We start from the raw sequence: 16,965 nt of genomic DNA, 5'->3' as shown, positions 1-16,965 counted from the left end.
GTGTACAGAAAGAAGTAAAAACATACTTTGTCAAACAACCACATCAGAATGACCCTGCTTTAAGCCAGGAGAATATTTATAAAAATAGTTAGGAGACAGTTAAAAAAAAAAAAGATTATATAATAATGTAACAATTCAAAAGCGAATAACTGAAGTGCGCAATTGAGTGTATAAAACCTTTTTTATTTTATTTGAAAAGCCATTTAAATATGAATCTGTGGCTAAAATAGAATAAATGTGTTCACACAAAACTGACGTCCTTGTATTGTCATTTCCATACATCCTCCCTTGTGTCTGTCACACTAGTGCAATATTTTTTTTCTTCTATAAATGGGCAGCAGCCCCTCTGGCTAAACTCCAATTTTAGATGGATAGGCATGGTAATGTAGCTGTGTGCTGGCTCGGCAGGGTCGATATGTAATTTAACACAGAGTAAAATGAACAGGACTCAGCCCTGCTGTTCCAACCGGCACAGTGACTCGTGTGACTCCTGTCATCACAGTCAGGGACAGGCACACGCCCATTCATTGAACATGGAGCTCAGTTAATTCCATTCATGTGATCTTACTCATCATCAACCAGGGTAAATCTGATGAACCCGCTCTAGTATTATGCCAGATAACACTGATGCACTGGAGCACCGTCCTCTGGTAAGTCACTTAGGGGGGAGTTATGTGGGTGCTGTGTCGGACAAACTGAGCAGGCTGGATATCATTACGGTGTCAGGTGGGAAGCAGAAACGTACAAACCTGCAAACATCATGTAAACATTGATGATAAAGTCACGGGGCTATTTGTTAATAGGGCAGGTGTTATAAATAATGCATGACAACTCCTGCTGCTTATAACCGTATACAGTGACTGAGAGTGTTAAACTAAAGACCCATTAAGATAAACGCCTACGGATGTAAGCTTAGCTAATTGCTAACCAGCTGTGCATTATGCAATTTTATGCACAATTTGCTCAGACATATATACACACACATTCAACATAAGAGTTTCAATGATCTCTTTTTACAGCGTAATAATTCAACCTAATTGTACTTGAGCTACTACATTTTACTTGGGACATATCTGTGAGGGCAAAAGTACATGTTTGTACGTCCCTGTGCTTTAGTGATGACATATTTGTATTTATTGAGATCTTAGTGGTTGGAAGGGGACCTGCAGAGAGGTAAAAACAAAATGAGTTAAAGAAAAACTCAAGGCAAGCTCAATAGTCAACATAATTATTTCATCTTATTTGTTGTGAAGTTTTACAGTCTTTTCTACTAATTCAGCACACAGCCATGAGAAAACCAGACAAGCCCTTTGAATGGTGTTTATATTCATTATGAAGCAAATGCTAGGACAGCAATAATGGGGCCGGTGGTGTTGGATGCTTATGAAAGTGTGGCAGTGTCTCCTAAACTTTTTTCCTTTTAAACCATATATATATATATAAATATTTATATTATACCACTATGGCAAGCCGTTTAGGAAATTAATATGTTGAATGAAGTCTGAATATATGGGATGAATCTTTGAATATATTGAATGAAGTCAAAGTTTCATTCCATATATTCAAAGTTTCATTCACTATATTCAGACTTCATTCCATATATTCAAAGTTTCATTCCATATATTCAAAGTTTCATCCCATATATTCAAAGTTTCATTCCATATATTCAAAGTTTCATTCCATATATTCAGACTTCATTCCATATATTCAAAGTTTCATCCCATATATTAAAAGTTTCATCCCATATATTCAGACTTCATTCCATATATTCAAAGTTTCATTCCATATATTCAAAGTTTCATCCCATATATTCAAAGTTTCATCCCATATATTCAAAGTTTCATCCCATATATTCAAAGTTTCATTCCATATATTCAGACTTCATTCCATATATTCAAGGTTTCATCCCATATATTCAAAGTTTCATTCCATATATTCAGACTTCATTCCATATATTCAAAGTTTCATCCCATATATTCAAGGTTTCATCCCATATATTCAAAGTTTCATTCCATATATTCAGACTTCATTCCATATATTCAAAGTTTCATTCCATATATTCAAAGTTTCATTCCATATATTCAAAGTTTCATTCAATATATTCAAAGTTTCATTCAATATATTCAAAGTTTCATTCCATATATTCAAAGTTTCATTCCATATATTCAAAGTTTCATTCCATATATTCAGACTTCATTCAATATATTCAAAGTTAAATTCAATACATTAATTTCCTGAACAGCTTGTCATATACCACAGTGAATCACTCAGAATAAAAGCCAGGAGATGTCATGTATATTTGCAGACTGTTTTTTAATTACAACAACAAAAATGATTTCCTCCAAATTAAATGAGCTATATCTTTGGATTTTAGATGTGTAAGGAAATCTAAGTAAAAAGTTGCTGTTATTTAAATTGGAAAATTATTATTATTTGTTTGTCTCTTGTATCATTATTATTGTATGACGAGGACAGGGGAGCAAAAACTTGCATATATGATATTGGAAATGTGAAAGATTAAAGCTGGTGGTACTTTTTGGACCATGAGGCAAAGCATGGTAACACTAACCAACTTTATGAACCACTGGTCTAACATACAGAGGCTAAACTCCATGTTTGTGCATGTGTTACAAAAAAACAACTTGTCATATTGGACTGAGTGTGTGTAGTGTGTTGATGTTGAAAGATGTTCATGTTTAAATATTTACATAAAATAGGTTTTGGGAACATCCCCAGCTACATTTTAGGAAATGTGTCTTTTAGAGAAAGTCTTCACTCTTTCGCACAGATGCATTTCATGAACAGACGTGCACACAAACATGCTGAGGATAATTACAGTTTGAGCATCTGTCTTGCTCTTCTCTCCACTGCCTCCTGTAGGAATTCATTAAGAAAACCATTCCAGTGGTCTTCACCATGGTTTTGCTAGATGTAATTACATTAGCTACATAGGAATACATGCAGTAAGTCTAAGTCAAGGCGCTTTTACAGTTATAAAGCCGGGCAGTTATGTGTAAAGAGTGTGACAGATGGAAACTTGCGGCGATGTTTACAAGTTACAGCGTCATTCTTTTTTCTCATTAGAAATGAAGGGGCAGATTTCTGCATCCTCCACTGAATGCAGATCTTGATTTTTTACCTTGGACTGTGACAGTCGTATAAAACACTTCAGATAAGAACTTCTTCAAAAACAAAAAACAAATACTGTAGCCTAAAACACAAGTCTCAAGCTTATTAAAAAAAAGACTTTTCTCGAGACAGATGTATGTGTGGTACACTCCCTGGCTTTGATTTCACTCATCAGTGTTGTCCCCACTTGCAGTTCCCTAGTGAGTGCTTCCTCAATCACACATCCAGGCCCCTTAATATTGATCTGTCTGCCAAGTAAAGACCCCTGCCATGCCTCCATTTACAACGGCTGACCACATCTGCCGAGCTGAAACCTGCTAAATAAATGTTAATGACTGGGTAAGATGAGAAAAAATGGGATATTCAGGCCATTGATCAAGCTCATTATGTCGTCTTGTCATTCATCCTCTCTATTTCACAATCCTCTATCTGATGCTTTCTCTTTTCTCTCTCAACATGGATGAATTGATCGTTACCACCAGGACTTTGTCAGTCAATTCTACGAGCCCATTTCTTTCTGTAATGGCACATAATCATCACAGCCGGGACTTTTTTTCGAGCCTGCTGGAACCCTGCTATCAGACACTGTTTTTTTGGATCAATCAGCTTAACATGGTGTTCGGCCTCCTCAGGCAGGCTAACAGCTGTCTCGAGCAGTGGGAGCACACCCAGGCTTTAGGATGTCTATTAGCAGTCCATACACTTACAAAAAGTCGTACGACAACAACTGTACTGAACTATTCATCCTTTCTATCTCTGATTGTATTTGTTCTCATGCTGCAAACACACACACACACACACACACACACACACACACACGCACACACGCACACACACGCACACACACTGTCTCCTGAGACTATGGTGTTCCAGTCCAGTTGAAGCAGGTCATTCCTCATGACTGGAATGAGCAGTTACAATTAAAACATACAACAAGACACACACACACACACACATGCACACACACACATGCGTGTACACATTCGTCTGAAAAAGAGAGAGAGAAGGAACGAGAGAGCAGAGAGGGAGAGATAGAAAGAGAGAGGGAGAAAGAGGGAGATGGGGAGTAAAGTGCTCATTTAATGTTCATGAAGTGAGCACTGCTTTCTTTCTTCCAATGAAGCAGCAGAAAAGCTTCTACCATATCGCCCACTAACATGTTTCTCTGAGCAGCCGGCTTTTAACGGCCCTCATCCCCCAAAAGTCTCCATGTACCTCTCCTGATAAAGAACACGTTCTCAATCCAACATATACACTCTCTGTGCGCTCCCTTTTTTTATCATAACCTCATAAGACCATAAAAGCTTTTTATTATTTTATAAGCTGCAACTATGGAGAGATATAGAAATAGAATCCACAGAACCAATCCTCTCAGGCTGGGGTTTCCAGATATCACCTGGTGGGGACAATTGAGGTTTGAAGGTATGTGATACTGTAAAATGTTCTTCATGTTTTATTTTTGGATTGTAAAGCAATTGGGTCAAATTACACATCTTTTGTACATTTTGTGTTTTTTATTTTTATTTTTTATATTTTATAAATTACATTTTACAGTTTTGAATTATATTTTATATATTGTAATAGCTTCTTATTCTGTATTATTTAAAGTCTTTCTATGTGATTTTTCACGCTTAAATGTAATAGAAATCAAGTATCTCCTCTGAAAATAACTCTGAGTCATGACTGTCTACAATGGGTGTAACACCCGAGTCCCACTGTCTGTGATGTTTTCAGAGTTTTCAGAGTCCTATCTTCAGTTTGTTTACATCGCCTGGACGGCCGGCTGACTCCTCCCCTCGTGTATAAAAGTTGTTTAATTGAGGGACTAGAGAAAAGAAGAATAACATACTGTACTCACTGCTTAACTGTGTTTCTAGATCACGCTCATTTCAGGTAAATTTACATGCAGTGTGAAGATACCAGCAGAATAAAGATCGCTAGCATTAGCATGCTAACACAACAATGCAGCGCCAGTTGTTTTGGTTTCATGCTGGTGCTCAAGGGCGACATCTGCTGGATCAAAAAATCACATATAAAGCCTTTAAGTTGTTTCTAGTTCTGCTGTATTTCCTTGTTAATTGTTTAGCACCAACACACCAAGTCAAATTCCTTTCATGTTTAAATGTACTTGGCAATAAAACCCGATTCTGATTCTGATTCTGATTCTGATATTATGTTGCTGTTATTGTACTTATAAAACAAACACCTAGCAAACAGTCATCCATGGTCATCCTAAGAAAAAAAGATGCTTGACATCGTATGACTTTATAAACATTTTCAGAGGAAAAAAAAGAAACGAAAGACGCTTATAAATAAATATGAGTTGGATTGGAGTTTGTATGTTTATATATACAATGTATAAAAAGGGGCACTGGGGTTTATTTTGCAAAAATCTGTGCTAAATCTGTTCTTAATAATACCATTCCGCTGCTGTAAATACTTACTAGAGCACAGATAATTTGTTACTGTGCAGCTGGATTGGGACTGGATCGTGTCCAGCTGTTTACCATGTACCCTGCTATATTTAAAAACACAACTATATATCTTAGCTCTACATTTGTAGGAGTCCTTAAATATAAGCAAAATTGGATTTGGGTTTGAGGACCATATGAAAGTCGCTGTTCTTGCCTTTTTATGGGACGTTATGGCAAATAAAAGTGCAAAGGAGGCCAAGGTTATCTTTCAAAATAAAACAAATCTATTGAAAAGCAGGCGGTTGTAAGCTGCTTAAGTGTCATGGCGGAAATCTTGATCTTGTCAATGTGAACAAATGATCAAAGCCAATCATTGATCCTAATATGAACACCTCAGTAATTACCTCGTGCTACACAGCACAGTCCCAGAGTTAGTTATGTCTCGAAGCCACACGTCTCCTTTTTTAAGACAAACAATTGAACAAATAAGTCCAACCAAAAAAAAAGTGTTTTCTCATTTTATCCAAGCTGCAACTGACACGCTGTGTTAAAGCTGCAGTGATGGCCGCCCACATGACAAAATAGTCCTGATCTCTAACCATATTGGAGCCACACTCCCACTTGGACCACTTCTCCTCAATCTGCCCTCTCAGTCCATTATCACAACAGGCAATCACAGTGAAGATAATGACCTCGTAAGAGATATCTCTGCTTTGGACTGCAACTCAAGTATACGTTTGTGTGTGTGTGTGTGTGTGTGTGTGTGTGTGTGTGTGTGTGTGTGTGTGTGTGTGTGTGTGTGTGTGTGTGTGTGTGTGTGTGTGTGTGTGTCTCTATGCAAGCACACACACACAAACACAAAGAGGAAAACTTGATATGAATGCTATACTGCTTTTTTTTTAACTAAGTAGTTGAAGTTATTTATGCAGCACTTTTTAAAAGGTGAATTTAGGAAGTGCTGCACTCACACCTATAAGGATGCTGCTTTAACAGAAAGATCCAAAGATTCAGATAATCTGATCATGAGGAAGATTATTTTTAGGAGTTGAGGAAAAAAAAGATGGGTGACCTTTTGATTTTCGATAGGATTGATGAAAAATAGAGATTGTTGATATGGAGAAGTTGAGAACTTAGATAGGGAACGAGTCTGTCAAAAATGTTACTGGAGGGCAGGGTCACACAGTGTCTTACATAAGATCAATAAGGTCTTGTAGTTTATTCAGAGGGCTCTATACAGTGAGTCTGTGCATTGCATAAGTGTACTTTAGCAAGAAACCGTAGCCCAGTAGGTTCAATGCTACAGCACCATTAAAAAGACAACATGTGTACATACAGTACTTTCATACTTTCACGGACAGAAACACAAATTCCTCCAACCTACACGACAACAACACTGGCATTGGATAATCCTTCAGAACAACTTCAATGACATCGTTGTGATTTTTTTCTAGAACATTCTTCATACATAGGCAAGGCAAGTTTCATTCTGTAGCATGTTTCAGCAACAAGGTCATTCAAAGTGCTTCACATAATACCATCAAATGAAACATTAAAATAATACATTAAAAAATCACCAGAACAACCATCACAACAGTCACTAAGAAGATTAAATATGAACATGTGTTAAAAGGCAGATGGTCAATGTGTGGTAAAAACAATTTGGTGAAGTTCTTGGGTAAGTTTAAGGAAAGCGTGTGATCATTGTTGATTATTCAAGGGAGCTGAACTGATTCTCCGATGTGTATGGGCCCCCAGCCAGTTGTCACATATTATCCTCCTTTTCCACACGTTTAAATAAGTCTCAGAGGTCCCCAAAACATGTCTGTGAAGTTACTTTCCAAAAGTCCACTCTGATCCTGTGTTTTATCATGCCTATAAACCCCTCTATTTCAGCCCTGTTCAGAACTGGCTGTTTATTGTGTCTGTACCTTTAAATATGTAAATGAGCTGTGTCTGACCACGCCCCTCTCTGGAAGGGAATTCCAAGGCAGACTCAGAGGGCAGAAAAAACACCTTGCTGTGGGAGTGTCACCCACCTGGGGGAGGGGTTACTGCCCTTTGTGATGTCATGAAGGGAAAATCTCCATTTGGTCTGTTCGAGCACACATCAAGCTGCTGCTTTACCGCCCTTAACTCTGACTTGAAAACCTGCTGAGTGAATCTTACTCATCCGTCTGCATTGTAACCTCACAAACACAGTAAATCATGTGATGCACTGGCTCATATGAAGACTACATCTCAACCCTCCATGCACAAGTCATAATAATTTTTTTAACAGCTGGTACCTGGTTGTAGAGGGCGCAGACATGCAGGGCAGTGTTTCCAGATGCATTCTGGGCACTCATGTCAGCTCTGTAAAACAGCAGATGTTCCAGGTGTTGCACGTGGCCGTAGCGGCATGCCTGAAATGACAGAACCACACGTTCAATTAATTTTACTCAGATAACCCTGTTTAAAAAAAGTGACAAGCATGTAAATGAGTATGGTGCCATTATTCAGTCATATCTATTGGACTGAGGAGAATCAACAAATGAGGTGTGAAGAGGTTTTTTTTATTTTATTTTTTTTAACATGGATTTAGCCAAATGAGTGGACAGCACATTGTTGTTTAGACACTGAACAATCACAATGAAAAACGGCTGAATTGATGCCACAACATCCCCCCCTCTGGCTCCTCCTGTTTGTCTAAGCCAGCCAGGTTAATATGACCTGCCTCATTGTTTTGCCAGTAAATCTAATCGGAGCAGTGACTATAGATGATTAACTTGAATATGCTCAAACAACAAAAGCTAATCAAATACAGTCTGCATGTTTCAATATTGAATTTGTTTTGTGTGTTTTTCCTTGACCTAATTATTCTCACTCATGATATCTTCGATCCCTTACAACCCAAAAAAATATATAATGTTAATCTAAGACTAATACTTCATTTTACTTATAAATACAGCAAGTATAGCCTCTGTAAATGTCTCTCTGAATACTGACTGACAATCGACTCACGCTTCTCATTATGACTGAGAAGTGGGAGTCTCGCCAGCTGCACTGATGTCGGGCCTCGGGTTGTGTAAAAGCGGTTTTTAGTCAAGGACGAGAGAAAAGAAGAATAACACAGCCTACTCACTGTTTATTTGGATGTCATGTAAGTCTTCTTAGATCACGGTCGCTCCGTGTCAATTTCTGTGCTATGAGTTAACTAGTGTGTGCTAACATTAGCCTGCTAGCATAAAATTGCAGGCCACAGGCAATCATCTCAAGCAAAGCAAATATTTATCCGCTGCTTGCGCTTAATGGTCCTTAATTATGGTGCGTTCAAAGTACTTTGTGCAAACACGAGTGGAGAGGGGTTGGAGGTGTGCAGAGTTGTCGCCAAACAGCCGTTTTTTGGGGGGGGTTTAGCGACCATGCTGGTGCTCAAGGGCGACATCTACTGGATCAAAAAGTTGCACATTCTTCCTTTAAAGAGCAACAAATTTTTCAGTGTCTGTGTTTTACAAAACTTGGAGCAAAAAAAAAAAAAAAAACACATCATCTAATCTCCTCCCTTTATCATCTCCTGCTCTGAAGCTTTGTCTTGTATCATTGACAAATTGGAAATGTTGTTGTTTATCAGACCTTCTGCAGGAAATCCTTAAACACACATTCATAGACTGGAATTCAAATGTTGAGAGGAGAAGAAAGGAGGAGAGACCGGAAGAAAAAGGTGAAAGGCGGTAAAAGACATAGAAAGATGCAGAGCTCAAGGACAACTTGATGTACTGTACAATATCTCGAATGTATAACCAACGTCAAGGTTCTTTCCTACAGTCACTATCAAACCCCTGCAGATGATACAAAATGCAGCAGCACGACTGGTCTTCAACCTTCCTAAAAGAGCACATGTCACTCCACTGTTCATCTCCTTACACTGGCTCCCAGTTACTGCTCGCATCAAATTTAAAACTCTGCTGCTCACTAACAAAACAATGACAGAAACGTCTCCTTACTTTAACTCTCATCCAGGTCTACACTCCCTCCCCCCACTGCGCTCTGCCAATGAAAGGCGTCTGATCCAACCTTCGCAACAGGGTCCTAAGTCTCTGACTAGACTCTTCTCCTCTGTCGCCCCCCGGTGGTGGAATGAACTTCCAAACTCCATGTGATCTGCAGAGTCCCTCTGCACCTTTAAGAAAAAGCTAAAGACCCAGCTCTTTCATGAATACCTACTAACTTAATGATGATGGTCTCCATATTATTGATGATGATGATGGTAATGACGATGGTTTCTGTTTGATAACTATGACTTATAAGATGGTTTCTATACTGATTAGAGCTCTCAAGAACTGCCCTCAATGTTGTGCTTTGCCTCTGGTCACTTCCTGTCAGCACCTGTGTGTCCAATCAGACTCAAAGCTGATCGTTTGCTCTTACTCACATTGTTCCCTTTTTTCTAGATCCTTGCTTGTGTTGTTCTTACTCTCTGATGTACGTCACTTTGGAGAAAAGCGTCTGCTGAATTGTAGCTGTAGAAGGTTGAACAACTGCTCCCTAAGTTTGGTTAGCTTTGTTATATGCTAGACTACAAACTAGTCTAGCATATAACAAACTTTTCATCTTTCTCATAATTATTGGGGAGTAACAGCTACAGCAAGACCTTGAGGTGAACCACACCAGGCTGATTGTGTAGGAAAAGTACCTTTAAAACAGAAACATAACTGAAAGGGGAAATTGGTGGGAATGCGCAAGTAATGAAAGGTTGAAGGAGGAAATACATATTGAGCAGCATGGTGCCACTTTTTGCTATTTGATTTGTCAGTGAATTTCCACCAGCTCCAAATTAGCTACATTGTTAACAGTGGCTTATACGAAGAAGAATATAATAAGAATACAAACTGTGGAGGTCCACAGTTGTCCACACCAACAATAGGATTAACTTGATCCGTTTTATATTCAGTATCAACAGCAGACATGATGAATCCCACAGCTGTCTTCAACATAAGCTAAAAAGAAAACTCAGACACAAAGAAAACTGCAAGTAGACACCAGTCCTCTTTGTGTTTAATGTACGCATCATACCTTAAGGCAGGATGTGTGTGAAATGCAAACAATGTGAAATGTTTGCTATTTGTTTTTCAAAAGCCTATTTCTACGATTAACAAAGACACAAACACCTGTAAGGAGTGCAATGGCTTTGTGTTTGTGTGCCTCCGTTCTAAGCAACTCTTCAATCCTCGAGGCCTCTTCTTCATAAAATAACAAAATGATTTGATAATTTAATTCTGATATTTAAACAGCTTTATGTATTTGTACTGCACAACTGTGTAAATTATTCTGCTTGAAAATGCAGCTTAGAGTGCGAGAATAAGTAAAGGTCTGCCAGATTGGTGAATGTCCAACTCTTTTAACAAAAAAAAACCCTTCCTTTTAAAACTAGACCCCCAAGAGATTCAGATCATCACAAAAGAAATTCTCAAAGTGAAGAAAACACAAAAAATCAATTCAATGAAAACCTCCACCTGCTTTTTTATTCTGCACACATACCATCACTTTCCTTTGTGTGTGTGTGTGTGCGTGCGTGCGTGTGTGTGTGTGCCTGCGTGTGTGCAGGCGCGTGTATTACCTGGTGTATTTCTTGCCAGCCGTTCTCATCCACACAGCCGACCAGTGCATGGTCATGCAGCAGCAGCTCGCAGCAGTAGGGGTCTCCTCCCACCATGGAGCTGTGATAGAGAGGAGTCAGCCCCCGGCTGTCTTTATAATCAGGTGATGCACCCAAGTCCAACAGCGTCTAGTAGGAAAAGCAGAAATGTAACGCTTCAATGACCAGCAGCAACTAGTCCCATGTCTCTGTTGCAGCCATAATTACAGGACGGTGTGAAGGATTATAGAGAACAGAACATCGAGCTATATTGTATGTATGTTATTAACACAAGGTTAAAAAAAAACATCCAGGAAGTGACACTGATGAATTCAATCACACCTCTGCATAGTATAATGAGCATTCGAGAATAGTTTCTATATAACTATCATAGTGTTACTTGGAAATAAGATGATATAGCTGCGTTATTTAAGTGCAATTTAGGTCTCAGTTTCTCAGTAGAAGCAAAAGCAACTGCAGGTAACATGGCCTTGTGACATTGAATATTTGGACAGTGACATAAAAAAAGAGAAAATAACCAATTTCAATTTCAAGGGTTCTTGCTCTACAGGAAATCAATTATATGACTCATGAAAACCATTTCATTAAGGTCACAAGCCTCCTCAAACCAGACACATGTAAGGCCCTTCAGTCATTGTGTGTGCCCGTTCATAAAGGACATGTTAAGCATCACACATCGAGAAATTGCTCAAGCACTCCTCCGCTCATTGTCTGACTGCAAACTTTTATTTTTCCAGAGGAAAAGTTTGCAAGCAGGCAATTGGTGTAGCAAAAGAAATGAGTCAGCTTTCTTGAATGGTTTTGTGTGTGTGTGTTCAGCTCACTATAAGCGCTGTATGGTTCTTGCTGCGCACGGCCTTGTGTAGGGAGGTAATGCCATCTTTTGTTCTGAAGTCCAGATGCGCCCCTCCACTCTTCAGCACCTTGATGAGCTCTGCACATCCCTCCAGCTGTGCAGCCAGCGTTAGAGGACATTCTGTAAAAATCCAAGGATGAGCAAGCACACAATATCAAAAAACAAAATGTATGAAACTGGAATTAAAACAATTGGAGCTGAGAGTATCTGATAAGAAAGTCGTCCACTACAGTTATTTAAGATGGAGATCTCCTCAGATAACAGCCTCAGCAGTTTTTGATTGCAACACCTGAGTTTGACTAAGTGGCTGCTTCTCTTCTCAAGACTCCTCCCCCCCCCCCCCCCCCCCCCTTTACTTCACAGCTCCTCTGACAGACCAACAGGTCACCCAACAGGGAAATCTCCTTTATGGCTGGACAAACATTTGCATAAACATGAGGAGATTAGAACGTAATCCAGCTTTGCCCAGCATGCAGAAGGCTTATTTCAGAAAATCCATACATGGTCATTCTTGGGAGCAGAGAGAGCAAGAAAGAGAGAGAGAGACAGAGAGAGAGAGAGAGAGAGAGAGAGAGAGAGAGAGAGAGAGAGAGAGAGAGAGAGAGAGAGAGAGAGACAGAGAATATTGCGAGAGAGAAAAGAGCAATCAACATTTAGAAAAGAAATTCCTTTCCATAAAGTGGAGAAAAGTAAGGATGGTTGAACACATTTAGGCTCACCTCCTGTGTCTGGATCATGAAAGTTGGGGTCCAGGCCTTTATCCAGGAACCTTGAGACCTTTTCAATGTTCCTCAGCTGAACATACTCCATAAACTTCTTCAGGTTAGCCTAATGGAGGGAGAGACCGGGGGAAAGGGAAGAGGGGGGGTAGTACAAGAAGAGACAACTGTGATTGGGTGATGTCAGACTCCTGTGGATGGGGATGTTTTAATAATGCAGCTGAAGAGATGAAAGCTAAAGTTGCTGCTCTCTTCTTCTTCTGTGTTTGATGGGTTTATTTCTGCTCTGTCATGCCAAGCTAATGGACCATGTTGCAGTGGATGTATAAACTCTGACAGGATTGACCATACTTTTTTTTTTTTAAACAGGGAAAGGGGCTATGAAGGAAGAGTGAAATTGAGACCTTTCCTTTCGGAGAGTAATAACAAGAAAATTAGATCTTGAGGCTAACTTCATATTTTTGGGTTCAAAAGTCCTAGATATATAACACTGTTCCGAGCTTCAGCACTTTCACATACATGATGTTTCAACCAGTCCATCAAACGAGCATATACACAAGCACAACAAATCATCCTAATACACAATTACTGTTTACACAAACACACTTTATTTCCTCAGTGACCTGTGATTACAAATATTCATCACCTCTGCTGATAGGTGTTAGCCCGTGGAGGACACAGTGAAAAATGAAGCTATGAGCCAGGTATCTGCACTCACAACTCATAATAGAATACTAAAGCTGGAAGAGTAAGGGCATTTCATCTATCAAGAGAATCTGATTAAAAAGTAGCATTACAGAATATAATTGATCTAAAGATTTGATGTTAATGATGAATTATTAACACGAATGAAACACACTGTAGTTTAACGTCTGACAGATAACATACAGATGGAAAACTGAGATTCAAGCGTTGGACATGTAATTACACGATATCTGCAGCACCCCAAGTGCAGAGAACTTTCATTACTATTGCATCCTCTCAAGGTTTCTCATCCTCAGACATTATGTAACATCCACATGTGCAAAAAGCCTCGCACAAACACAGACACAACATCACATCTCATGCAATTTAAGTACTGCAATACAACAAACAATCATGTAAAACTTAAGGGCAAAGAAAGCAAACAGCCGTTTTTGACACTCACCATTTGTGGAGTCATACTGTAAATCCCTCGTTCTGAGAAGTCCCACTCTACAACACCTTCCAATTTTACATCACAGACACACTACTTCTTTTTTTTCCTCACACCAAGACGCCTGCAGCCTGCCTGCATCTACAAGCCTGCCTCTGGATCACACCACACACATACAGCGACATGCTGCGAGAGACTGCCAACCCAGCTACTCTCACTATCTCCAAGTCAAACGGAGTGAAAGAAATTCACTCTGGCTTTTTTTTTTCCTTTTTTTTAATCGAGCTTCAGTGAGGCAGTTGTTATGGTGATAGGATACAAAGACAGCTCCGGCAGCCAATGTACACGCGAGTGGGAAGAGCATTGAGGTTTTGTTTGTGAGCATGTGAGTATGTGTGTGCTTGTGGGTCGTGCATAATGCCTTGAAGAGGGCTCTGAATGATTTGGCTGGGATCAGCTGGATGTGATGTGTGTTTTATTGCCTGTTGAACAGAGAGGGGCTGATAAAAAGGCTTTGTTTCATCTGCTCGGCTGAGGGTCTTAATAAACCTAATATTTTCTCTGCTGTGTTATCTCTCGGACTCACTAACACACACATACACATCAATTCACACACATGCATAGACACAATGCGCCTTAGATCCAAGTCACCATGACAGACTGATAATTTCCACAATATTATGAAAAATCAAAGGAGGACAGTCTGTCATACATTAGATTTGAGAGTCACAGCTCTGTGCAGAACTGGTGGAGCGACAAAACACAATCTGTTTACAGTTTATTATTAAAAAAGACCAGCCGTTTGTCATTTTAATCAGAAAAAAATGACTTGAAAGAAATCTCAAAAATATCCCATTTAAAGGGGATTATTAGTATTTTTTAAAGTGACTGGATATAAGTCTGGATGTGATGAACACATCAGAAAACATTCAACATGGTCTGAATTATTGTGATGAGTTGATAGACGCCCAAGTGGTTTGCTGGAAGTACAAGACAACCCTGTTCCAGCAAAAACTTAGTGTTTTTAAGAAGCCAATAATACCAGTGATACTATCCCCGGAAGTATATTGACTTTGTATCCAGATGAAAGATTTCCAGAAAAACTACCATACAAATGATTAATATATATTTTTATTAAGGTAAACAAAATGTATTCAGTAGTTTTTCAAACAAGAAACCACAGGAAAAAAACACAAATCAATCAAACTAGCTGAGCCCTGTTGGGGGACTGACTTGGGAGTGGATGTGTATGTAAAGCCATTGTTTTAATAACTAAAGGGAATTGTACAATACATGTTCCCAATTTTGTGGAGCACAAATCAATGTTTTAGTCATCAGCCCTAAACTTATCAGAATGCTGCAATAAGCTTAAAGGCTTTATATGTGATTTTTTGATCCAGCAGATGTCGCCCTTGAGCACCAGCATGAAACCAAAACAACTGGCGCTGCATTGTTGTGTTAGCATGCTAATGCTAGCGATCTTTATTATTCTGGTATCTTCACACTGCATGTAAATTTACCTGAAATGAGCGTGATCTAGAAACACAGTTAAGCAGTGAGTACAGTATGTTATTCTTCTTTTCTCTAGTCCCTCAATTAAACAACTTTTATACACGAGGGGAGGAGTCAGCCGGCCGTCTTGGCGATGTAAACAAAGTGAAGATAGGACTCTGAAAACTCTGAAAACATCACAGACAGTGGGACTCGGGTGTTACACCCATTGTAGACAGTCATGACTCACAGAGTTATTTTCAGAGGATATATTTGATTTATATTATATTTAAGTGTGAACAATCACATTTAAAGACTTTAAGGTATTCATCTGAATTTACTAAACAGAAAGAACAAAGTCCACAGCAGCTTTAATAGTTTCTATCAGATTCTCTGTCAAACAAGGCAATGCTTCATATGACCATTGTTACAGCATCAGATATTTCATGTGTGGTCATTTATTTTATAGCAGTCAACTAGTATATAGTTAAAAGTGCAGTCAACTGGTAAAATACTATCACAAATTTAAGCAATGTTTAAAATGGCAATAGAGAAAAAAAATAAAATGATGGCTGCATCACAATATTCAGAGTGTTGAGGGGCAAATCAGACTCCCCATTTTCCTTCAGAGACTGAGGTAAGGTCTTCCAAATAAGACAGATAAACAGGCAGACCATTACAAATTCTTTTCAGTAGCCATCCAATAATGATTACCTTTACACCAAGATACACTCAGGGAGCAAAACAAAATCTGTTGAATTTCAAACAGAGGTCCCAACAAGACAGAATAATGGACACCAACATACGAGTTGTACAGGGCATTACTTCTCTGAACTATCTCTGCCCAGTGTTTGGCATTTTGGCCATAACAGTTTTGTTTTTTGGAACCAAAAGTGTCCATATTTGGGTGAGAGGATGAAGCGAGAGAGGTTGGCTGAAGTCCATACACATGCATACCCAATAAGCCAGTTATAGACTGTGTTTCCAACAGTACAAAGTTCCATTTGTGGTGATAGCTGATCGGAAAAGTTTAGTTATTAGAAGAACCTGCTAAGAGGGTTTGTGGAATGTGCTGAATTCCCTGCTTGTACAGACAAACCTTGGATGGGCGAGCGAGCCACAGGTGAACAAAAAAACAACAACAAAATTCATTTGGGCCATTTTCTCTCTACCATGAAAAGCCAACACCAATCCTGAATAACATGCACGTGAGGATTTTTGGAAAACACTGAACACAAGGCACATACACCAATACCTGCCATACATATCTTTCACAATCAGTAAACAACACTGTAATTTAATTTCCTGGAAAATGGAGCTTACACTTATTTGTACCACCTGTATGTAGAATTAACTGCAAAGTAAGCTATCCTAATTGTCCAAAATATTCATGAAAAATTTCTCCAAAAGGCACCAACAACGAAAACATGGCAGATTTCTAGGCATGCATCCAGCCTGACTGTGCCATATATTAAACTATAACATGATTTAAAGAGGTCAGTTATAAACAAAGTCACCTCCCATGAAGTTTTCATCAATTGAGTAATTACCTAAATAACAAAACACTCCGTTTCACTGCTTCTGTG

The 16,965-nt window shown here is 39.0% G+C and overlaps 1 protein-coding gene across 1 annotated transcript in view; it reads right to left on the bottom strand.

The window, feature by feature from the left end:
- shank3a (SH3 and multiple ankyrin repeat domains 3a) overlaps window positions 1-16,965 on the bottom strand; it is a 167,383-nt gene that overhangs the window by 92,474 nt on the left and 57,944 nt on the right. Inside the window, exons 4-7 of the mRNA XM_029281382.2 lie at window positions 12,754-12,862; window positions 12,003-12,154; window positions 11,140-11,307; window positions 7,829-7,945 (exon numbers count right to left, since the gene is read on the bottom strand). Of these exons, the coding sequence (XP_029137215.2) occupies window positions 7,829-7,945; window positions 11,140-11,307; window positions 12,003-12,154; window positions 12,754-12,862 (546 nt within the window). The remainder of the gene's footprint in view (window positions 1-7,828; window positions 7,946-11,139; window positions 11,308-12,002; window positions 12,155-12,753; window positions 12,863-16,965) is intronic.

The sequence above is a fragment of the Labrus bergylta genome, chromosome 7, assembly GCF_963930695.1.
Source record: "Labrus bergylta chromosome 7, fLabBer1.1, whole genome shotgun sequence".
NCBI lineage: Eukaryota > Metazoa > Chordata > Actinopteri > Labriformes > Labridae > Labrus > Labrus bergylta.
Note: the sequence above shows the minus strand (reverse complement) of the source record. Positions and strands in the feature narration are given on the sequence as shown.